This window comes from Numida meleagris, chromosome 14, assembly GCF_002078875.1.
Source record: "Numida meleagris isolate 19003 breed g44 Domestic line chromosome 14, NumMel1.0, whole genome shotgun sequence".
NCBI lineage: Eukaryota > Metazoa > Chordata > Aves > Galliformes > Numididae > Numida > Numida meleagris.
The window spans coordinates 7,033,984-7,057,574 of NC_034422.1; the positions used below are offsets into that span (position 1 = coordinate 7,033,984).

The 23,591-nt window shown below is 46.4% G+C and overlaps 1 protein-coding gene across 5 annotated transcripts; it reads left to right on the top strand.

The window, feature by feature from the left end:
* UBE3B (ubiquitin protein ligase E3B) lies at positions 11–23,199 on the top strand. Of its 5 annotated transcripts, none has more exons than XM_021413409.1 (28): positions 11–150; positions 685–870; positions 1,019–1,232; positions 1,325–1,445; positions 2,706–2,765; positions 3,108–3,212; positions 3,318–3,414; positions 3,930–4,015; positions 4,706–4,788; positions 5,728–5,833; positions 6,479–6,599; positions 7,290–7,467; positions 7,893–8,062; positions 8,766–8,933; positions 9,610–9,781; positions 10,548–10,666; positions 11,241–11,355; positions 11,767–11,866; positions 12,189–12,308; positions 12,652–12,828; positions 12,917–13,027; positions 13,138–13,275; positions 13,701–13,766; positions 15,487–15,545; positions 16,888–17,070; positions 17,507–17,618; positions 17,995–18,087; positions 18,531–23,199. In XM_021413409.1, the coding sequence occupies exons 3-28, from the start codon at positions 1,072–1,074 to the stop codon at positions 18,720–18,722; spliced, it is 3,213 nt and encodes a 1,070-aa protein (XP_021269084.1). In that variant the 5' UTR covers positions 11–150; positions 685–870; positions 1,019–1,071; the 3' UTR covers positions 18,723–23,199. The 5 variants fall into 5 exon arrangements, with proteins under 5 accessions (XP_021269084.1, XP_021269085.1, XP_021269086.1 ...); XM_021413410.1 differs by having other exon boundaries at positions 685–803; XM_021413408.1 differs by lacking the exon at positions 11–150 and adding an exon at positions 166–422.

The window sequence follows — 23,591 nt, forward strand, 5'->3', positions numbered from 1 at the left end:
AAGCGTTCCGGTGCGCCCCCTCAGCTCCGTCAGGCGGGGCCGGGTCGGGAGGGCAGAGGAGGCCGGAGAGCTGCGCTGCCCCAGAGGGCAGCGCGGCGAGGAGCGGATCGGGTTGGGTTGGGTTCGCTGAACCGCGGCACAACCGGAGCGGTGCGTGGGAAGGAGGAAGGGAGAGAGCAGGCAGGCGGAACAGTAGGAGCGGTGCGGGTTGCTGGCCGGAGCCGCAGTGCGGGATGGGGTTGCCGGGCTCGGCCTAGCGGGCTGCCCGGGGCCCCGCTCGGCAGCAGCGGGCTTAGGGCCTCCGGAGGTTGCTCCGGCCTGTGTGAGGCCGTTCCCTGCGCTGGGCTGGCCCTGGGCTCCGGGTGCTGCTGTCTGCGGGGCCGCATCGCCTCCGCCGCCTTCGTGGGGGTATGTGGGGAGAGGTGAGTGGGGCAAGTCCCTCATCAGCTGCCCTCTGCGGGGGTGGGGCCGCTGGGCGGGATCGTGCCTGCGGGCAGCAGGTGCCACGCGCTTGGTTTGCCCTCAGATGAGCTCAGGTTCGGGTGTTGCCAGAGGTGGTGGCAGCTCTGTGCGTTTTGTCTTGTTCAGCAGCAAGAAATTGCCTTCTGAGGTCCCTTTGTGCCCGTTCCCTTTTATAATTATCTGTAGAACTGTTCTTAGTTACGTTCATTTTCTTGTTTACAGAGAATGCATCTGACTGGAAAGGGGAGCTGGAGTGTGAGGAGTGGAGCGCAATGACTACAGCGCGCTGATTGCTGTTCACTCGTTTACTTTGCTGTTAAAATCTACATGCCTGCGTTAAGGTGCAGACATCTCTTGAATGATGTGCATATAAGTATCTGGGTTTTCCTATTACAGTCTCACTGTCAGGTAACTCGGCCTTTTCCGAAGCTGCGTTTTACCTCATTGGTTCTGTGCTGTTGAATACCCTCCTTCCTCCATTTAAATGTCAGATGCGCGCAGACCTAAATCTGAATGGCTTTTGTATGTTTTCTCCTCTCTGCTCCTCCTTCCCCAGGTGCTTGCTGCGAGGATCGTTCCGTTACGTTCACCTCTTGGTCAGTCATAAAGATGTTCAGTGCCAGCCAGTCCTCCAAGGCCCAGTTCCTGGACAAAGCACGGCAGGCCCGCGAGGAACGGCGTGAGCTGAAGGAGCGGGAGCGCGCTGCCGTGCAGATCCAGGCACTGGTCCGGAGGTTCCTCTGCCGATGCCACCTGCAGAAGGAGATCAGGTATGTGAGGTTCTGCCCTCTGTGCTTCACTCTGATCTGGAGAAGTGGGCTTGATTTGTAACCGCCAATGTTCATGTTCCTCTCTTTCCTAGGAGAGAAGTGGAGGATTTCTTTGGGTCAGCTGAATCTGGGGCAAGTAAAAGGAGTGCTCTTTCTGTCTTCAGAATTGCTAGGAAGCTGCTGTTTGTATTTAATCATAAGGAGGACAAAGAGGTAAGGTTTCTACTCTGATATTCTTCTTTCAGTGTTGCTGTTTAAATGTATTTAACATGTTAATATATTACCTAGTGATCATGTAGGTTCCTGTGATGTATTTTAGCTTCAGAAATGTGATCTCTGTCCTTCTTGGAGAGGTCTGCCTGTAGGACTGAAATAGAAGAACCCTTGAATTTTTCAGTAGTGGTTCCATTCTCGGGGTATGGTTTAACAGATGGTTTTTCCTGCTGACCATGCCAGCATCAGTAATTGAGCAGTGCCTTGTGATTTTGTTAGCCCCATCAGTTCTCCAGGCACGTGCATTGTGGCAAGCCAACAAAGATCTGCCCTGGTACGGAGTAGTGTGCAGGCTTTTTATATTGCAACTTTTCTGACCTTGCCCTGACCTTGTAGTTTCAGGGTGAAGCCCTTTGCTGTAGTGTTTCTGTCAATGTAATGATGATTTTTGCCCCGAAGAGTGATGAGGGCTAATTAAAAGGGAAACAAAGGGAAAATTAAAGACTGTATTTAAATTGCAGTAACAGCTAGTGACTTTTAAAAATCTATTTCAACAAACTCTAGTTGACAAAGGTACAAGTAGTGCAAATGCAATTTTCTGTAGTTGCAGTGTGCAAAACAAACATGAATACTACATGCAAAATTGTGAAGTGTCTGATATCCATTCTGCGTTGTCCAGCAGTTAGTCATTCCCCTGCTGGGTCAGAGACTAGGATATGCTCATTTCCGCAGTATTTCTGGGTACTGCTCTTAGTAGAACCAGAGCAGCCAATCCTGTAGCTCAGAATGGCTCATAACTTGCAAGCATCTGGCAAATACAACTGGACTGAGATAGTAATTACTGAGTTCTGCATGTGATTGCCAAGTTCTACTGTGAGCTCTGGTGGTCAGGAGTTTGGAGCATGTTGCTGCACTCACTGGTATTAAGCTCATTTAGCTGAACCCCAGTAAGAAGATGCTTTTCCTGTCATCAGCCCGTGTCATTGAGGGGGCAGTTTAGCTGGGAAAGCTGAAGAATTCCTCCTGTTGATTAAAAACTGTGCTCAAGAAGAAGGTTCTTCTGCATTGCTCTGGCATGACACGTAGATGAGCTCTTGAGGGAATGAGGCATCAGCACTATCCACGGGGAATGTGTTTAGAATGTTTGTGTTTCTGATATGTAGATACTTTGCTTCCTCTGCTGAGCTGTTCCCAGTGCTTTTCCAGAATAGCCCTTACTGTAGTTAGAGCTAATATCACCTCTTCTCTTTTGTTTCGCAGAGATTTGAAAAGCTGTGCCGTTGTATTCTTAATAGCATGGATGTTGAGAATGAACCAAAGGTCAGCAGGATTTTGGGTGGGAGGAGGGTGGCATTTTGTGTGGAGATTTAGGTTGGTGTTGTTAAAATTATTTAGCTTTCAAAAGCCCCATGAGCGTTGCTGAGACACCATGGTGAATGTTTGGACAGGTTCCTCTGTATTTCTCTAATGTTTTTACAGCGTCTTTCTGTGGTGGGTGGAATGCTCTGACCAAGTGATTTCTAAGAGAAATAACTTGGCTCCACTGCTGGGTTCAGTGGGGCCCTGAGGAGGTCGTTTGGTCCAGGACTTCCTGGCAATATATCTTTTGTATCAGTAGCACAAATCTAATCACTGCTCCCATTTGTGTCCTGCCTTCCTCAGGTGTGGTATGTGTCACTGGCACTCTCCAAGGATCTCACACTCTTATGGATCAAACAGATCAAAGACATTTTGTGGTTTTGCTGTGAATTTCTCAAGCAACTTAAGGTAAATAATACTTTTTGTTTGTTTGTTTTGTCTACCTGCATCTAACAGATCTGTGGTTTAGCGCAGAGCTAATTAGATTTATTACATTGGTGTTTGTAATTGCAGCCTGACATCTTACAAGACTCCAGACTGGTCAGTTTGCACCTCACAATGCTTGTCACTTTCACAGACACTTCTACCTGGAAAATCCTTCGAGGAAAAGGTTGGTGCATCCAGATCAGTAAAGGCACAGATCCAGGCGTTGTTTTAAAAAATTTTCTTATACTTTTTCTGCACCTCGTCTTCTCCCAATGCTTACCACAAAGATTTGTTATGTCTCTGCTCACATAAAGCATAGAATGGCAGTAAGGATTCCCTTGAGGTGAGAGAGGCTACTTCCCTTAGAACAGCTGTTGCTGTTGCAAGGTTTTTATAGTGCTCTGGAGTCTCTCACACCAGAAGTATTCAGAGGAAATAGGAATATGTACTTCGTGTTTTTGCAGGGACTACATAGAAAAAGTAGATAAGTATAGTGAGGGAATATGACTCTTATAGCTTAAGTGTTCCACTTTACTGAGACTGGATGTGAAATACTGGTAAAATGGTTGTTTTTCATATAGGGGAAAGGAAATGGTGCGAGAAGAGCATATGAGCTGATAAAACATTTTGTAGCTTGTAAGAGAATAAGCAGTGCAGCCGTGATAGTGTTTTAATAACATCACTGTTTTAACCTGGAAGGTGAAACCCTGCGGCCTGCCATGAACCACATCTGTGCTAACATCATGGGACATCTAAATCAGAAGGGATTTTATTCTGTGCTGCAGGTCAGTCTCAGGCTGATACAACTACGTCTCCTATTTGTTCCAATCAAGCCCCAGTCTTGTTCTGCAGTCCTTGTTCTGAGCAAGCTTGTGTGATCTCTGTGTGGTGGTGTGTCAGGGAGAGGCTGGATGTGGAGCACTGCTGATTTCTGTGTGATCATATTTTTCTTCAGAGCAGTAAGGACCAAATACATCATCTCCTTTTTGTCTCCACTGCTGAATCTAAATGCTGCTTAATCATCTCATAATGAGATGTAGAGGAAGCTCGTTCACAAAGAGCAAGGGCTCTTGAATGTTTTTTGCAAACTTTGCTGCTGACTTATTGTATGAATTTGGTTTGTTTACTGTTCTGTTGGGGAAAGGAACTGATGTCTTTTTAATTAGTCTTTTTAAATGAGAGTGATATTACTGAGCAACTATGAGCCTTGCCTATTAATTCTAAGAAGCCTGGGAACCCACTGAGTACAGGTCCTAGAGAAACAAGAACAGAAGGTGATCTGATTTGAATAAAGGTTCTCTATATGCCATCATTAACCTAAAGCTCTTCTAGTTCTGCCCAGTGATTAGTAGTAACTGGTTTCTAGGCTTTTTATATGTTCTTTCTCTGCTTTGAAAGTAAACACGGTCTTTCAAGAACAGTTACAATCTTTTTCTGAATTCTGCAGGTTTTAATGTTTGTTTGTTTTATTCCAGATTTTGCTAACCAATGGCTTGGCAAGATCCAGACCATCCTTGTCCAAAGGCTCTTTAACTGCCATCTTCTCTCTTGCATTGCGGTAAGGCAGCCAGAGCTGTTTGGGGTGATACACAGCCAAAATTGTCTTTATAGAGCTTTTGAAGTCCTCTCTCTCCCTGTCTCTTTATGCCTTTGAGACTATTGTCCTGATGAAAGAGCTGCTTTAGGCAAATGGTTCGCTTTACTGTTGTCATTTTTCAGGCCAGAGTGCTATTAAGTTAGTAATAGATGTTAGTATAAGCCTAGACTTGAGTGCAATTCCAGATCAGTGTATGGGATGTGTGAACATTTCTCTGTTGAACCATCTGAAGGGGATGGAGCTCTCTGGGTAGGTGTAGTGCCTCTTAGCAATGAACTGCTGATGCCTGTGTACCTGTTCCTCAATTTGTAGGGGCAAAGTTTGCCCCTGAAACAAGAAACTGAATGCAGGTTTTTCTGGTGATTCAGTCTGTTCTCCTAAAGAAAAGTGTGCTGTAACTCTGACCTTGTCCCTGAAAGTCTTTTCACTTCAGCAGTCTGCAGCCAGTACCAGGCATTCTTTAAGACTTCAATGGTTGATCTGTCCCTCTTCTCTTCTATAGCTGTCACTACTGGGGTTATGAATTTGTGATATTCAGTGGATGCTCTTGGATATGTCACTTAACTTCTGCCTAAGGAAAGCACTATTTAGTTACTGTCATCGTGGCAGTGGGGAGGTGGGGAACTTGGGAGGTGAACTGCATAACATTTATAACTCTCTGGGTGTTGTGGATGTGCTGTGCGAAAAATATATCATGCTGTGAACTCTTTGATTTGTGTTCCATTGTGTCATGATCAATTTTGTGAACTTGCTGTGGTAACAGAAATATAAGTGAATTTTCTGTTTCGAGTTGTGTTTCTTGATGGGAGTAGAATCAGCAGCCAGCCCTGAATGACTCAGTTAGGAAGGCTGCTTCTTGGCTAGATTGAATTTCTTGCACTGAAGTATTTCTCTCTGTAGCCCTGTGGTTGCTGCTCAGTTTTCAGACAATCTGCTGAGATCTTTTCTGATCCATATCATGTCTGTTCCTGCTATAATGACTCATCTTGCTACTCTAACACCTGAGGTAAGTGAGTGAGATAATAGTACCAAATGTGCACTGAATGTCACGCAGCAGCACTTGTCATTCCACTGTATCAACTTTTAAAACAGAACGCTGGCGTATCTCTCCCCATTTCAACTCTGTTCTGGAAGTGCTTGGTCCTTCCACCCTCCAGATGCTCAGGGTTTCTAAATACCACAGACATCATTAACAGTGTGAAGTGTTGGACTGAACTGCCCTCAAATAAATAAAACAAAGATGAAGACCTATGTACTACACACTTCGTATGTTCTTATTCTTCCATTTCTGTAATCATGGGTGAAGACTAAATAGAAATCAGTCTGTTGCATGGCAGATGTTCTGGGATATAACTAGCAGGCCTGTCCACTAACCTAACTTAATATTGGCTCCTCTGCATAGCTTGGTGCAAGCAAGTTTTGTGCAATATGGGCATTGTGTGCTCTTGCAGACAGACAGCTGAATGTCCATCTACAACTAGAATGTGGCCCATTCAACTGCAAGGTTTTAAATCTCTTGCTCTCTCCAGCAGTTTTAACTCCCCGATTTATCTGGAAAGAGAAGTTGATCCAAATTCCTGGTGGCAGATCAGGTGTGGTTGTTCTGTGTGCTGCTTGTCAGCCTCACTTGCAGTTAAATCCTATGTTTCAGCGTCTGGCAGTGATAGAATCTCACGATCTTTTCCGCAAGTTCATCATATTTTTAAGTCGTGAAGCGCAGTGTCGAGATGTCTGCGTGTGCCTGGAAGGAAGCCACACTCTTTGCTTGTTGGGTAAGCACTTGTAAGACTTGTTATGTTGTGCTTGGAAGAGAGTCTTGAGTCAAATCTTCATTCTCCACAGGTCAGAGCTGCCTCCAGCTCACCGCTTTTATCCTTACTTAGATAATTTCTAAATGATAGTTGAGAATTATTTTAGAATATTGCAAGTATGATTTAACATTAGGGATATTACAAGGCCCTTGCAAATCGAGGAAGGGTCAGAGACCTGATCTTGTATGCACGTCATCATGTGTACATGTGAAGTATTACTGTGAAGTATTATCTCCACTTTTTCTAGCTTTTCACTTGGACTCTGAGAAATTCTTGTCGTGTAGCAGATTTGAATCTAATTTCCCTAGGTAGATGTGCTACTGAAATATTTAAGAATACGTTTCTGTAAAGGTAACGAGGAACAGCTGGAACTCAGGAATAACCATGGCTGTAGCTTACAATACTTTGTGGAAGGTGTTGATGGGATGCAGATGAGAAGGCTGCAGGAGGATGCCAAAGTGACATCCCACCTTCGTGGCTGACATGATGGAAATGGCTTCCTGCAGGGTAGCCTCTCATAGTCATTTTTCACAGTAGTCCTCTTACGGTCTTGAAAATAGATGCGTGTTCATTTTGTTTCTGTTATCTGTAACCTCTGTCCTGCCATATCTGTTCCTCTTCTAAGCCTTGCTTTACTGGTTGTTCTGCCAGGTAATCTTGTGTACTTGGGCTCCCTGAATGATAAAGTTCTTGAGGACGAGACAGCTCATTTTGTGGGTGTGCTCATTCACATGCTCTCCTACTGCCAGAAGTATGTTTCACAAAAGAAATCCAATCTGACCCACTGGCATCCTGTTCTGGGCTGGTTTTCACAGTCTGTGGATTATGGGTAAGAGAGGAGGACCTTATGGTGATAGATGATTAAGCCTATTCATTTATTTTGTCAATACAGTGGGTTTTTTTTTTAAGCTGCAAACTGTTTTGCATTTTGAGATGAGCAATATAACCCTATTTAGAATAATTTATCGGATATTTTGGGATGTATCTGCACAATTTAAACTGCTTCATTCATATACAAACTATTACATGAAGAAGTTCAACTAGTATTGTGAGACTGGTAACAGTGGCTGTGCTGGTGCACTTGATATAGGACTTGTGTATCTTTTGTTGGTTTTTTTCTCTTTTTTCCCCCTCTGAGGACCATCTGCAATGTGGGTGCATGCTCCATTTTGACTGTGAGCTGAATATATCAGAATATCAATGGTGTTTTATTCCAGCCTGCCTTCTAACATGTCTCTCTGACTTTTCTTTTAGATTGAATGAGTCCATGCCTCTGCTGACAAAGCAACTGCAGCATCTCTGGGGAGTCCATATGATCCGCATCCTCTTCAGTGATGTGCTCAGCAAGAAATTGCTGGAGAATCAGGAAATAGCTCAGCTGCCAACACAGCCAGTTTCTCCTCAGAACAGCCTCCCTATGAAGAGTCAGTTCTGCAGGGTTGCTTTTGTGTCTACGTGTGTGTGTGTGCATGTGTGTGTTTCTGTCTCCCACTCTCACAGGAGTTGGACTTTTCCACTTAGCTAAAAGCTTTGAGTAATTACTTGCAGCAGCTGCTGCTGCTTAGGTGGGGATATTATCTCTGTTATTTGTAATTCCTGCTCACAGTGCCTCTGTGACCTGGGGCAAGTCTCTTACTTTGATGCTGTGAAGATATGTGCTTATTTTAGCAGTTTTTTTTCATTGTTTTGCAAGTAGCTAAAGTGCTTACTGCATTGCTTAGTGATTCCCAAGGCAAGATGGGGGGAGGCCAGCCTCCCAGGTGAAAAGCAAGGTGAAGCTGTTTTAGGGGCTTGTGTTACATGGTGATTCTGCAGAAGAATACTGAGAATAAGACAGCTGTAATCTAGCAGTTTTCCAGTTGTTAGCCATAGTGCTAGATCCTGTGGCTCATTAGCAGATCTGGTAAGGTTTCAGGCTCAAGGGTAATGCCCCACTGAAGCATTCTTCTGCACTACTAGCATCTGTACAGCGTTCTGTAAGGAAAAAATCCCCTCAAACCTACTGTCCATTGGTGACCCAGTTTGCTACAACCCTCCCTCACAGCATTGCAAAGGTGCCGAGGGCAAGAAATGGTTTGGAATAACCCCTGTGTCCTGAGCCAGTGTTTTCTGTGCTTCCATCCCCAGATCTCTTCAAGAGAGCTTTTCAGAAGTCGGCATCTGTGCGCAACATTCTGAAACCTGTTGGGGGCAAGCGAGTGGACTCAGCAGAAGTGCAGAAGGTGTGCAGTATCTGTGTGCTGTACCAAACTACTCTCACGACGCTAACGCAGATACGCCTGCAGATCCTCACAGGTCAGGGCACATCTGTGCTTTTCAAATCACTTCAAATGTGGAGGAAAAAAAACAAACAGCGTTTTCTCATTAAATTCTGTTGACTCGGTGGTAGCTTTATTACTGACAGCAGTTTATTGACTGGTTGGATGGAAGGCTTGTTCCATCCTGAATCATACATCTGATCAATAATATTCAGCACTTCTTTATCAAGCATTAGCTCTCCAGAATACAAATTGAAGCAAGTTTTCCTATAGTGAAACTTTGCTTACTCCATATCAAACTTAAGACTAAGTGAGTCTTTTCAAGAAGCCTTGCAGTATTAATCTTTGTGGTGGAAGCACTGAATGTTTTCATACGTTTTCAAGAACAAATTACCTCCAAATGGGTGGAAAGGGAGGTGAACACTCCTTTATCCAGTGCCTAGAGCAGAGCAGTGAGTCCAGAGTGGGAAAGGGTTGCAGATATGCAAGCAGTTCATACCTTGTTAAAAAGATCTGCTTTCCTGGTGGCTGTACGTCTCTTAATGCAGATGGGCTTTGGAGCCCAGTGTGATGCCTGTTGTGTTCCCTTCAAGTAAAGGGTTACTTTGCAAAAAGACCTGTCAGCTCCAAGTTCTGTTTTTCTCTTTGAGCCTGCATGAAGAAGCAGGCAGGAAAAGCTTTACTGAGTGCACTTTATATTTCTTTGTTGCTAGGCCTCACTTACTTGGATGATCTGTTGCCCAAATTGTGGGCTTTTATCTGTGAGCTGGGACCACAGGGCGGGTTAAAGCTCTTCTTGGAATGCCTGAATAATGACACAGAAGAATCCAAGAGGCTGCTGGCCATGTTGATGCTCTTCTGTGACTGCTCCCGTCACCTTATCACGTAGGTAGCGAGCAAAGGATGCTCTCCGTATCTGTAATGTAAAACTCTCGTGTTCCTTAGGTTTCAAGAGGAATAATTAAGGTATTGCTGTCTTTGCATAAAGATAACAAGGTAGCGTAAAGCAGCAGGCTTCTTGAATGTAATCCTGAGAAAGAGGACTTCAGAAGGACTTCCCCTATCAGCCTTTTGCTGCTTCAGGAACGTACAGCTGGCTGAAGTGGCAATAAAAGATTAGGGAACTAGCAAGGGAGGAGGGGGGGGGGGTGGACATTTCTCCTGCAGCTTATGGGCAGCAATTGCATCAGTCCAAAGCATATACTTTGGTGTAGATATCTTTGAGGAATGGTGATATAGTGCTGCTGCAAGGAAGCTTGGCAGCTTATGTGCTTCAGTTTGCAGCTCTGTTGCTGTCTTGCTCATTGGCTTGTGCAGCACAAAGAATGGGAAAAAGGGTGGAAAATTATCCTTGCTGGTCAGTAGAGACTGTTTTGATAATGAAAAAGCTCTCTGTGGGACTAGTCTGCAGTTCCTTTTAACTGTGAAATACTGTCTGTGCTTGTAGCTCAGACCTTTCATACTGTCTAATGTTACAATCAGATGTCAATCAAAATCAATAAATGAGGATTAGTTGTTGGTGACTTCAGATTCTCATGGGTGTCAGTCGTCATAGAAATAAGCTGCTGCTAAAGGATAATGTGCCTTTATGAAAATTTCAAATGGGGAATTAAATCAACACTTGTACATTTGCATTTGTTTTCTCTGATAGGATTCTTGATGACATAGAAGTCTATGAAGAGCAGATCTCATTCAAACTGGAAGAGCTTGTTACCATCTCATCTTTTCTGAATTCCTTTGTGTTTAAGATGATCTGGGATGGAATTGTGGGTAAGTGCTTTTAGTAGCTTAAGTTGAGGATGCTAATAGAACAATATACAGCATTAATTTTGGAATGTCAACCTTCTGCTAATTATTACTTTGCACAAAAACATATTACGTTATGTGGCTTGAGAACGTGTCCCAGTGTTTTGGTGTCCAGATGCTACTGTCATGCTTGGCACCAAGTACAATGCACTCATCTATTACAAAAGAGAATTTGTTTACCAGGCACAATGGGCATGTTGGCTTTTGTCATCTTGCTGGAGTTTCTGAAAATACGTAGTGTTAATCTGTATGCGGATATAATTTGGGTGCAGCTTAGTTGTGACAATTAGATGAGGTAGTCCGTTTCTGTTCTCATGGTTTGGTTGGAGTTTGCTGAGATGGCTTTGATGCAGGTAAGAGTTTTTCAGTTTGATCACAGAAGTCTTCTGGGAGGCACAAAACTCTTACTTTGCTCTGAAGGCCATGGAGTTTAGGAGGAGTACTCCTCTCAGTGTTGGGAAGGTGATCAACATGTTGCTCTTGGATGTTCCTGCTACCTAGGGTGCCTGGACATTGCTGCTTTCTTCCTTTTGTTTAGAGAACGCCAGGGGGGAGACGCTGGAGCTGTTTCATTCAGTCCATGGCTGGCTCATGGTCTTGTATGAAAGGGATTGCCGCAGGCGTTTTGCTCCTGAGGACCACTGGTTACGGAAGTAAGTGTCCCAGCTCACAGCGAAGGCCACGTGCAGCTGTGTGCCTGTCCCAGGGTGCCGGCTTCCCTTTGGGATCCCTTCCTTTAAATTGAGTGCATCTCATACTGCCCCTGAGACTGAGTCAGAAATATGTCCTGCATTGATTGCACTTAAGGATACCCCTTCTCTGTGGCTTAAATACTCCACAGAGGTGCTTCTCTTAATGATTAGCTGCCACTTGTGGAGGGTGGTGCTTTGGAAAGTGCCTCAGTACCTAACAGCCTGTGTGTCTCTGGCCTTCTCAGATGTGTGCATCTGAGTACTTAAGTCACTTTTGAAATCGTTACAGGTTTCCACTCTGTTCTACCTCCAGCTGTTTACCACACCTGGGCACTTCCCAGGGATCTCTAAGTCTGTTCCTTTCTTTGTAAGGGACCTCAAACCCAGCGTGCTCTTCCAGGAGCTGGACAAGGACAAGAAACGAGCCCAGCTGCTCCTGCAGTACATCCCACATGTCATTCCTCACAAGAATGTGAGTAGGATGGGGGAAAGGGTGGAGGATGAAAAGGTGGTGGCCTTGTCAGAAGGGACGCATGTCCTGGGCACTTTATGAAGTGGAGCTTGTGGCTGAAATACTAATTAAATAAAGGTCTTTATCTGCCTCGCTGGGGAATAAGGCGGCAGATCTCCCTGTTTGTAGTGAGTTAATGACAGTAGCATCATTGGGCCTACCTGGGAACAGACAACCAAGAGCCAGATCTGACCGTACATTAGGAACATCTGAAAGCCCTGCTCCATTGGAGGGATGAGTAGGATCCCTGTGGATGAAGGCTGATGTTTATTTTCTTTCTAAGAGGGTGCTGCTTTTCCGAAACATGGTTACAAAGGAGAAGGAGAAGCTTGGGCTGGTTGAAACCAGCTCTGCATCGCCTCATGTCACACACATCACCATCCGCCGCTCGCGAATGTTGGAGGTGAGTGACGTGCCTTGCAGAAGCCAACTAACGAGCCAGTAACTTGGCCTGACAAAATGGGGTGTGAATACGTTTATCTTCTCTGTGGATACTGAGGGACCCCCCATGCCACTTCTGCCTGCCTTTTTTTTTATGAATTGATGTTACAGAAGCGCGCTGGACCTTAGTTCAGTTCAGACAAAGGTTTGCAGTTTTGACTAGGAAAAATGCGTCTGTTTGGACACCAAAACTCCGTGATACACACGGAGATTTTTGTGGTGTATCTCTATCTCCTGTCTCTGTATGTCTGTGTGAGTCACATGTCTTCCCACACGTTTGTCCTGGGGCTTCCTGGTCTGTGTAGGATGGATACGAACAGCTACGGCAGCTTTCCCAGAACGCCATGAAGGGAGTGATCAGAGTGAAATTTGTGAATGATCTGGGTGTCGATGAGGCTGGTATTGATCAAGACGGGGTCTTCAAAGAGTTTCTGGAGGAGATAATAAAGAAAGTGTTTGACCCTGCACTCAACTTGTTCAAGGTATGATGTGGGGCTGCAGGTGCTGACTGCAATGACCAGCTGCAGACAGAAGCAGGCTGGCTCACAGTACTGTTATCTCTGTGCGCAGACAACCAGTGGTGATGAGAGGCTGTATCCATCCCCAACATCCTATATTCATGAGAACTACCTGCAGCTCTTTGAGTTTGTGGGGAAGATGCTTGGGAAGGCTGTATATGAGGTGAGCCAAAGGTGCTGTGCTAGGATATTTTCACTGTTAGCACAGTGCGAAACCAAAGACGTTACACATAGCAAGTATGCAGTGTGACCTGTATTTATTCTTGTCTGCAGGGAATAGTTGTGGATGTACCATTTGCTTCCTTCTTCTTGAGTCAGCTCCTTGGACACCACCACAGTGTCTTCTACAGCTCTGTAGATGAACTTCCCTCCTTGGACTCTGAGTTCTATAAAAATCTCACTTCAATTAAGGTTTGAGCATTACTTTTCCTGCTGTTCAACTCCCTTATCACTGGCTGCTGCTAGCAATACTAGACTTGTAAATGCCTTTAGGATATTGATCATCTTGAAAGACATCCCTAAAGTAATAGGGCAGTGGAGATGCATGCTGGTTCTGAAGCAATATAACATGCAGTTGTCCTGTGTTTTTACTGAGGCAAGCAGGGATGAGAAAGGAGTCTGAAGGTGTAAACTAGGAATTACTGATTTCCAGTTCCAGAGTTTTAGCCTCAGCTCTTGTGCAGTCTCTCCATAACTTTGAGCAAGTTGTGTATGTATTAGACTTTTGTGCCTAGTGCCTTCTGGGGATCACTTAATGAGAGAGTGATACAGAAATGCAGAGCTGCTGTTCCTGCTGCTTAACACTAACTCCTTTCTCTTTTTCTGTTTTCTTGCAGCGTTACGATGGTGATATCAGTGACTTGGGCTTAACGCTGTCCTACGATGAAGATGTGATGGGTCAGGTAGGCTTTTATTCAATGACTTTTGGACCTTTTCTCAGCTCCTGTGCTGGCTGTTGATTAGCAGGCTTCTGGGTACTGATACTCTGAGTCCAGGGTCCTGGCTCAGGCAATCCCTCTTGGTTAGAACCTAGTTGCTCCCTATGGGATCATCTCCCTCACTTGTCTGGCTGATGTCACCAGGAAGAGCCTCTGAAGCACTGAAAGCAATCCTGAGGACTGATTGCTGCCCACTGCTGTTGGAAAGCCTCTGATGCTGGAAGTGGCAGACTGTGAATATGAGCAGTTAGTAGCAGAATTAGGTTTGACTCCTGAGCAGGTGGATCCTATCTTTTCTTAGTGTCCTTAGGGCAGAGAGACTCACCTGCAGTCTGTGTGGCCAGTAGAAGGCATCTATTTCTCTCTGAGCTTTCTGATAGCTAGTCTTAAGCATCTATAACATAATCTGCCCAAGCTTGTACTTCGTTGAGTGCTTTTCTCTCTGTGATTCTGGATATGTAATATGGATGCTTTATTTGGCCTCACCTAACCAAGGATCTTGAGGAGATTGACTGATAAATGACCTTGTGTTTGACTGCAGGTAGGACTTAGCTCTGCTCTTCCTTTCACAGAAAATGGCTGAGCTCAAAGGTCGGCTCCATTTCAGAGGTTGTCTGAACTCAGCTGTAGGATTCTGTGGCTTTGCCTACAGATAAATATTAAACAGAGAATAGCATTTTCAACAAAAAGTTTGCCCTCTGACACTTAATTTTTTTCTAGTGCTGAGATTGTTTTTAATTTTTGGTTGAAAACCATTGTTTTGTGTTTTTCCTGTAGAATTGGTTTTCTTCTCTCTTAAAAAAAAAAAAAAAGCAAGTGGGGAGGAAATCTTTTTATATGTAGCAGTTTTTGTGATGGAAACTTGAAGTCTGACACTAAGGCACTTGGCCTTGAAAAGAAAAGTCTGTCTGTAAACCTCTGTGGGAAGGTTTGATGACACCTTCTTGTACTTGTGCACTGGATTCTGTAGAGTTCTGCTCAGCCACTGGTGCTGGAGTGATGCTGTGGGTGAATAGCTGGAAGGCATGGGTAGGTAAGAACAAGATGCCTTCGCTGTCTGCGAATTCTATGAGAAGACAACTCCTGGAGCTAAGCTAGCTCAGAGACCAGTAGGTCATGGAGTGCTTATCAGGGGCATCTGAGCAACCAGGCTTTGGCCTGACAGGGCAGGAAGGAGATGCTTCCCAGCCATCTCGCTTTCCAAGTGCGCTCTGCTCCCTGTTTTGAGTGCCCAGCTGGAAGCACAGTGAACTCCAGGGAGCTCTGTCACTCAGCAGCTCAAGGTGAGGCCTCAGGAGCAGAGAGCTGTGGGTTGGGGTGCTCGACCGAGCTTTGCGAAGGCTCTGAGGCTGTTTAGTCTCTGGATTCTGGGACTGTGACAGCCCCCCAGGGCTCTTTGAATTGATCTGCGTGTGGTTCAGCAGTGTTGGAGCAGAGGAGGATTCCTCAAAGATGTGCTGGCGCCGCTGGTGGGAGAGTTGGAGAGTTCCCCACTGCTCAGTTGCTATGTTAACAGTTAAAGTGAAACTGGTTTGAGGCAGAAGCGGGATTATTACTTAAATTTTAAATCCTACTGTTTTATTGTAAAAATAAATGTTTTATGGGGAGGTAACAGCTTAGCGTGACATTTCTTTCCATTGTGGTTCCAGGCAGTAATTAGCAATACAATCATTTCTTCCTTCAGCTTGTTTGCCATGAACTTGTTCCTGGAGGGAAGACCATTCCCGTTACCAATGAAAATAAGTAAGTACAGCAATTAGATTTTTAAGGTCACCACTGCAAAATACTTTATTCTAGTTCCTTGGGCTTGCATCTGGAATGAATTGAGATAGATTAGAGTAGAAGGAGCCCATAAATATCTTAATAGAATTTACTGGTTACAGTTCATCGGCAGAAATTGTATTCAATTCGATTTGCAAAATAGAAATTGACAATTTACTTCTTGCAACAGTGTTTCTGAGGTCAAAGGCACACAGTCTGCGAGATTCTGCAGGATTTAATGACGGTGATAGATGCAGACAGATGGATTCAAAGCAATTCAGGCACACAGTCGTGAACATAGAGGGCACAGATGCTCAAAGACACCTTGGAGCAGACAGATCTTCTCAAAATGATAACATGTGGCAGTTGTATAAAGCACTGTTCTTCAGAAGAGACAGTGGTGAATTCAAATGTAGTCGACAGTCGTACTTTAGACACAGGAAATCAGAGGAGACACTGAGCCCTGTAGCTATTTTCACAGATAACCGGCTTTTAGATAGTTATCGTAAATGTCAACTCCAGAGCCTGAAAACCAAACCCACCTTTTTGTTCCCTCCTTTTGTTTTTTTTTTCCTTCTCTGTACCCTTCAGTGATCATAAATGCAGGATAAAACACCTATTATGCAGATGTGTGTTTGAACTGGTAATCTGGGGTTTGTTCTCTTTTAATGGCAAGCGAAAGCTGGATCCTACCTGAAGATTCATCTTTGTTAGTGTGCTTTGCAATCTGATGTGCCCAGTCTTTTTCCCTCTTGAGCTCTTACCGAGGAGTTTGCATTTGAAAGGATCTTTCTGTGGCTTGTCAGAAGTCAGCCTGGGGAGGAAGTTGAAAGTCCTGTATGTTGCTGTGCTCTCTTACAGCAGAAACTTTGAAGCTTTTGTGCAGGTGTGCACACAGATTTGGTAGTTGGGAGGGAGCAGAAGTATTATAAAGTGGAAGCAATCCAGAAAAAGTTGTCTCTCTCAGTGACAGAGTGAGGTTACCTTGCTGAAAACACAGACAACATGGCTGTGGTGGTGTCTGCCTGGGAGCTGATGAGCAGCAAGCTCTGTTCTGACTGGTGGTAAGCAGGGGGAGTCTGGTGCCTCCCTCTAATAAACAGTGCACCTCTTCATCTGTACTACTGGGGTGAAGATGAAAATCTCAGTGTTCTTAGTGTGTTAATTCCAGGTGCAGTGAGGGCTCTGCAGAGCGTGGTCTGTTAATCTTGAGGAATTGAAAAAAAGGCCTATATTTTCAGAATGGCCAAGCATTTCGTAGTCTGAGGGTGGCTGTCTCTTGCTGCTCTGGCTCCTTTGCTGCCACCTTCCCTCTCACACACAGGATCAGCTACATCCATCTCATGGCTCACTTCCGGATGCACACACAGATCAAGAGTCAGACAGCAGCGCTCATCAGCGGATTCAGGTCGATCATTAAGCCTGAGTGGATTCGTATGTTCTCTGCACCAGAGCTGCAGCGACTGATCTCTGGTGACAATGCTGAGATTGACCTCGAGGACTTAAAGTAAGTGACCAACTGAGTCTGCTGGTCTCTTTGTTCAGCAAACTAAGCTGTGTTACTGTGTAGCTATTTGGAGGTTTGCAGGAGGCTGACTCTTTCCCGGCTATCTGTTCCTCCTAGTGGGAATTAGGAACAGATGGAAGCAAATGGAATAAATAGTAAGTTCTTTAAAGCTAATCTGGACAAAGTGTTAATGAACGTAGAGGGTCTTTTCCTCCACTGGCATGCAGTGGTTCCCAAGAGTAGAATTTCTGTCCTTTCCTTTCCTCTGATCAAGCTCCCAGTAAGCATTTGTGGGGCTCTGTGCTGGCAGTGTTTGCTATAGCAGTGAACTCTGACTCTCGGGAGCAGTATCGATCCTTCCAGCACTTGCCTGCTGGCAGCTGTGACACTGCTGCTGGAGTGGGATGCAAACCTGTCACAACCTTTTTCTCCTCAGAAAACACACAGTGTACTATGGGGGCTTCCATGGGAGTCATCGGGTCATTATCTGGTTGTGGGACATCCTAGCCAATGACTTCAGCCCCGAGGAGAGAGCCATGTTTCTGAAGGTAAGTGCGGTCTCTCCAGCCCTACCTGGAATTCAGGGTGGTTGGGCCTGTGCTGTTCTCCTCCTGTTACTTGTTTTCTGCCCTAATAGAAGGAATATCAAAATGCTTAGTGCCATAAAATCTACACCCTGCTCCCTATTTGCGGGGGGCCTGGAAGCAGAGTTCTACAAATGCTCTTTTGTTAACGTGAATAGCACTGCATGGATGGCAGTTTTCAAAGGCTAGAAGAGCTGAGCACAAAGCTCAGCAGTATTATACAGTGGGGTGCTCAGATGCCAGTCTAAGCAGCTGTTTGCTGTGACTGCATTAGCCACGTGTCTGTTACAGCCAGGCTGCTCTCACTGCTGCTGTCTTTCACTGTCCATCACTTTTTCAGTTTGTTACCAGCTGCTCTAGGCCTCCGCTTCTGGGCTTTGCCTACCTCAAGCCTCCATTTTCCATCCGTTGTGTGGAAGTCTCTGATGACCAGGTAGGCAGCCTGCTGGCTCGTGCCTCATGCATTCCTTGTCACGCTTCTGGCAGGCCTCTTTCCCTGCCCAGCCTCCTCACCTCTGTCCAACCAGGAAACTAAACTATAAAGATATGCATTGTACAGATGAAGGTGAAAACAGCCTTCTGCTAACAGGATGCATATGGCTGTGCCTCCCTCCTTCCCAACGCAGCAGCAGCTGGGCTCTTCACGCTTGTCTGCAGGGTTGTGCTTTTTCTTCACACATGACCTCCCTGTGCTTCTGATCCTGTTCCACGGTGCCCCCTGCATGTGTAATGGCACTTGGAGTTAAAAGAAGCTCATTTCTAGCAGCTGTGGGGGACAGGGTTTGAGGATCTGATTCTCCCAATCCCAGCTCTATGTTAGCACCTCTTTGCCTTCTATCTATGCAAAACGAGCACAGCATTTCTGCCCTGTTCCAGGACACCGGTGACACGCTGGGCAGTGTGCTACGAGGCTTCTTCACCATCCGCAAGAAAGAGCCAGGTGGGCGTCTCCCAACCTCCTCCACGTGTTTCAACCTCCTCAAGCTTCCCAACTACAGCAAGAAGAGCATTCTGCGGGAGAAGCTGCGCTATGCCATCAGCATGAACACTGGCTTTGAGTTGTCCTAGCTGCCGTGGCCCTGGACTCCACAACAGGGGCTCTCAGGGCTGCTGACTGCTGCTGGAGGTGGAGGTCTTCACGCACAGAGCACATCAGCTCCACGGGAGCTGACTGCTCACTCGAGGGCTGGAGAGATGCAGCTGATCATAGAGGTTTGCAGGGAAGAGCTTCTGGGCTAGACAGGGCTGGCTCTTCTTGGGCACTCCTCCAGGATGAAGGAGGCGATGGGCCTGATCCAATACTCTTCACTTGACACCCACGTAAATCATCTTTAAAAGCAAACCCCGGGGGAGCATAAAAGGAACATTAAAAGTGCCAGTCAGATTAGTGACCGTCATACCCTCAGCGGGCGGCTGCCTCTGCAGGAGTATTTCTTTTTCCTTTCCCAGGAGATGGGCTGGTTTCTTACTGGGTGGAAGTCGATCAGTGAAAAGCTGCACAAAGGCAGAAATGGGACCGAGCCCACAAGGAGAAAAGCACAAAGCTGCAGCGCTGGACATGCCACAAACAGGCACTCGTTACTCAGGTCAGGTAATGCGTGGGGGCTTCCTGATGCCCTTACTCCATGCAAGGCCCTTGCATTTGTCTCAGAGAATGAACCACTAGCCCAGACTTGAGAAGCAGCAGGTTAAATGCAAGCAGATGGACCCTGCCACTCTCAGGAAGGTTTTGGAGCACTGTAGGTTAAGAGCTCAAGCAGCAGGCATGGGGGTCAGCGTGCTGAGCCAGCTGTGCCTCTGCCAAGCTCTTGCTAGAGCTGTGATTCGGACAAAAGGGGTTGCTGGAATTTGTTTGGGAGCAGAAAAGGTTTAATTTTATTTAGCTGGAAGCTGGCACACGGCTTGGGCAGCCCTCACTCCCCAGCAGAGCGCTGCAGTGGGACCGGTGCCCCCTGCGCAGTGTGGAAGGGGAATGTGTCAGGCTGCTGAGAGCCCTCTGGAAACCTCTGCTGGCAAAGCTTCTCTACTTGGATGGAAGTTTCACTTTGTCTGCGATCTCTTTTGTTAGGGAGAAGCGCTGTTGTGAACCCAGACTTGGCCTCTGTGTAACAGCCCCATTTGCTTGGTTGCCAAAGTCCTTTTAGTTGCTTTGCCTCTTTCTGGCCTTATTTTTACAGCTGATGTTTGCCTGTAACAGGCAGCTTTTTCAGGTTTTTGTGAAAGAAAGGGTGTGAGTGGGGGTGTGCGTGTATGTATTGGGAAGGCGTGGGCCCTTCCTGGAGTTTCTACTGAAATCCAGAGCCTCATCTGTCACGTGTCTCTGCAGCTTCACCTTCCTCTCCCCAGGCGTGCTCAGCAAAGCACAGAGAGAGGTCCCTGGGCTCTCTGTGAGGGCCCCTTAACCACCCTAACTACTGTGTGCTGCATGTCAGACCAGAAAATACTTGGCAACGTTCAACCAAGAGTCCAGCGATGCCCTTTGCTTCATCTTTCTCTTTTCTATATGGCATTAACTGATTTTCAGAGAGAGTGGAAAATGGAGATGCCTGGAAATGCATCTGGAGAGCAGCGTTGAGTCCTTTTTCTTAATCATCTCAGTAACATAAAGCAGGAGTGATTGGAAATGGTAGCGAGGACACGAATGTCTGCATTCCGAGAATTCAAGATACTGGACTAAGTCCAAAGAAGATAAAGATGATGGTTAAAAACTGTTTGGGGTTGGCTTTGTTGCTGTTGTTTTCTTTTTTCTCTTAAAGAGCATTTCAGCATTAGGCTGTTGACTGTGTAGCTGAGAGGCTTAGGCTCTGAGTTGTACCATCCCTAGGTTGAAGTATAGCACAGGATCCCTTTTTCTAGGAGAATGCAGTGTCTAAATGAGCACAGTGATCGTTGAGTGAGCACGATGAAGTAAAATCTTTGCTCCCCTTTTTCCCTTCGTTCCTCAGGAGTACAGGTCCTAGAAGAGATCTTCATGCGGTCTCAGCTAGTTCCCTCCCAACCTGGAAATATTGCACTACAAGACACTACATCCAGTTCTGTAGCTAGCAGATAAAACGTGATTGTGTAGTAAGCACTCTGGTGACCGTGTGTGCAACAGTAATATTTCTTTGGAGTAGCTGACTCCTGTACAACTGAGAGTCTTTAATACGATTTCAGCTGAGCAGAAGGCTGAGTACAGTCCCTGCCTGCACTGCTGTATGCTGTGCTGGTGTCCTTTGTAGGACAGGGATGGCTTTGCCACGGGAGATTAATGACTATTTTTTCTATAGAAGACTTTCTGCTGTGGAGACCTTGGTACATCCCTTGTATAAGCAATGCAGGGAGGAGGAAAAATAAACCTGGTATGACAATCGGATGGTTCTTCTTTCTCTCCCCAGGGGCAGGGAAACCACAGGGTGTAATGTGCAGAGCGCACGGCACGGTGGGAGAGGAGCTTTGGGGCATTGGTGCCTCTGCCAGCAGGCTGTGGGACAGGCATGGAGGCTGCTGGGTGCTTGGGGATCCCTTTTGTCAGGCTGGTTCCTTGCACATGTGCCCTGGCAGCCCTGAGCTGGGCTCCCTGGGGCATTGCTGGTGGGGCTGTGAGCAGCTCTGAGCCCGAAGGGACCTGGTAGGGTTCTGTGGAGCAGGATTTGAGTTCTAGAATATGCTTGGAGAAACGCAGTGTAGTCTTGCAGGGTGCTGATAGCCCTTAAGAGGGGTTTGTTGTCCTCAGTGTAAGCAGGTGCTAGCGGGGGTCCTTCACATCCTCCAGAGCCATGGCTGCTGGTCCTGATTCCCTGCAGTGCTTGGGGCAGCCCCGTGGGTGCTGGGGCTCAGCTGGGACGAGGGCTCGGTGGGAGCGTGGCCCAGGGCTCCCAGTCAGTGTGCAAGCACCATTGTTTTGACACTGAGGCATATGGCACCGTCAGAAACGGCAAAAAGAAATCACGCAGCAGATGCTGCGAAGGCAGAAAGCTGGCAACAGACAGCCAGGCCTGCAAAATGCCTGCTTCTCCAGCACTGAGAAGTGAGCATGAGCTTGTCAGGGCTGGCTCTGTGCACGCTGAGGTGCTGGGACCATGCATATGGGGTACGGAGCAGAGATGGATTGCTAGACCTGGAGTGGTGCTGGGGTCCCCCCTAGGCGGGGGCACGTTTTGGGAGCAGACAGCTCTTCTTGCTGCTCCTCGCATCCCAAGTCCCTGACTTCCACTGCAGCCTGGTGGTTCCTCCATTTGATAGCACTGTGCTCTGGACAGGGGCTGGACCATGAGTTCAGGTGGATGGGCTGCGCCCTGCTCCCTGCAGCACTGAGCAGCACGAGATGAAGCGTTTCTAGAGCTCAGTTTTGTTTGACTCCTTCCAGGTGAGTATTTTGGGAGCAGAGGACTTGACCTGATGGCAGAGGTGGTCCCTTCTGCTCCTCCAGCTTGACAGGAGCAGTGCAGGGTGGCTGTGTGCACCCCAAGACTTCCCCTGTGGCTGCAGCCCCAGTGCATCCCTCAGGGTTCGTGCACCAGCCGTTCTCTGTGTTAGTAGAGGGAATGCTGCCTTGTATAAATTTACATACAACTTGGCAAAATGTATGTTTGTGTCATTTCTGCAAGAGCAGCAGCCGGCTCTACTGCTTGCACGTTGTGGTGGTAATAGAGGTGCTTGAGTTATAGTGAAACTTATTTCATTTTACAGCTCCTACAGCGTTAACAGATGTACAGGCGTCTGATCCAATCATGCAGCAAGAGATTTTGGGGCCAGTTCTTCCAGTTTTGACAGTATGTAAGCTAGGAGCAGCCATACATTTTACAAACAAGAATAAACGACCCTTAGCAACATATGTCTCTGCTGGCAGTTCCAACATAATCATAAATAAGGAACCCTGCTAGGCAGGAATGTGTCTGGGCTCTGCAGACGGTCAGCACGGCCGCAGCATCTGCCTTTCTCCCATTATATTAATGAGGTGCAGGCACTGGAATCCCTATGTTGTATGGCTGGATTTGCTGGGTGGGACTGAAGGGCTTGGAAAAAACCAAGCCTCGCACCAACACTTTACTAGTTTTAAAGCTTGTATTTAGTTGCAGTGATTCTTGGCTCACCTGTCCGTTCTCTTGCTAGGCTCTGAGGCATTACTGCATGCTGCCCCCTGAGTGCTAGCAGCTGCCAGCTGTGCCACACTAGAAGCTGGTGCAAAAGCTCCTGTTTGCCTGCCTGCCTGGAGCATAACAGCCAACAGCCCCTTTGATACAGGCAAGTGCTGTACAACCCGGTGCTAAAGCACTGGGCAAACACTGCAGGTTCTGAACTCACTTGAGGGCCAAGCATAATCCCTGTGGAGCTCTGCTCTGCTGAGCTGTAGCTGCCCATGGGGCTGGGAGTGCTCTCACCCTGAGTTCTCATGCCTGAATTTGAGCACTGGCCCCTGTGCCTGGGCACCCCAGACACTAACATCCCTCCTAGCATCCCTCAGCTTCAGCCGTGCAGAAACAATTGCACAGACCTGTCTGGGTACAAAGAGCGAGCTGGAAGCTGAGTGAACCCTAATAAATTTAATCTCTACATCGTCTAAGAGCGTGGTAGCTAAATTTATTCCTTCTTACACTCAAAACAATACTAGCTTTGGTCCCAAAACAGCAGTGAGATTTCTTCCCCCCAGCTGGAAAAAAAAAGAAAATACTATAAATCCATCCTGGAACTGATTTATATAGCATTCATGAAGAATTTATATTGCAAAGAATTTTATTCAATTAAACTTGAAAAGCCTCTAGATTCTTAAGGTTCAATAGTGATCACTGAGACAGAGCTATCATAAAACTGGATGGCCTGTCTGGAGCAGGCATTGAGAAAATGTCTGATGTGACATTGCAGCTGACGGTACAGTCCAAATCAAGAGCATTTGTCATTGGGATGTGTTACAGGCTAAGGCTTGGAAAATTACTCTGTGAAAAATGTGCATTAACA

Bases quoted from the DNA above. Each gene is read 5' to 3' on its own strand.
- UBE3B (XM_021413409.1), top strand. From the start codon at position 1,072: ATGTTCAGTGCCAGCCAGTCCTCCAAGGCCCAGTTCCTGGACAAAGCA. The intron at 10,667-11,240 runs GTAAGTGCTTTT...CCTTTTGTTTAG, and splicing joins GATCTGGGATGGAATTGTGG to AGAACGCCAGGGGGGAGACG. The intron at 13,028-13,137 runs GTGAGCCAAAGG...TCTTGTCTGCAG, and splicing joins TTGGGAAGGCTGTATATGAG to GGAATAGTTGTGGATGTACC.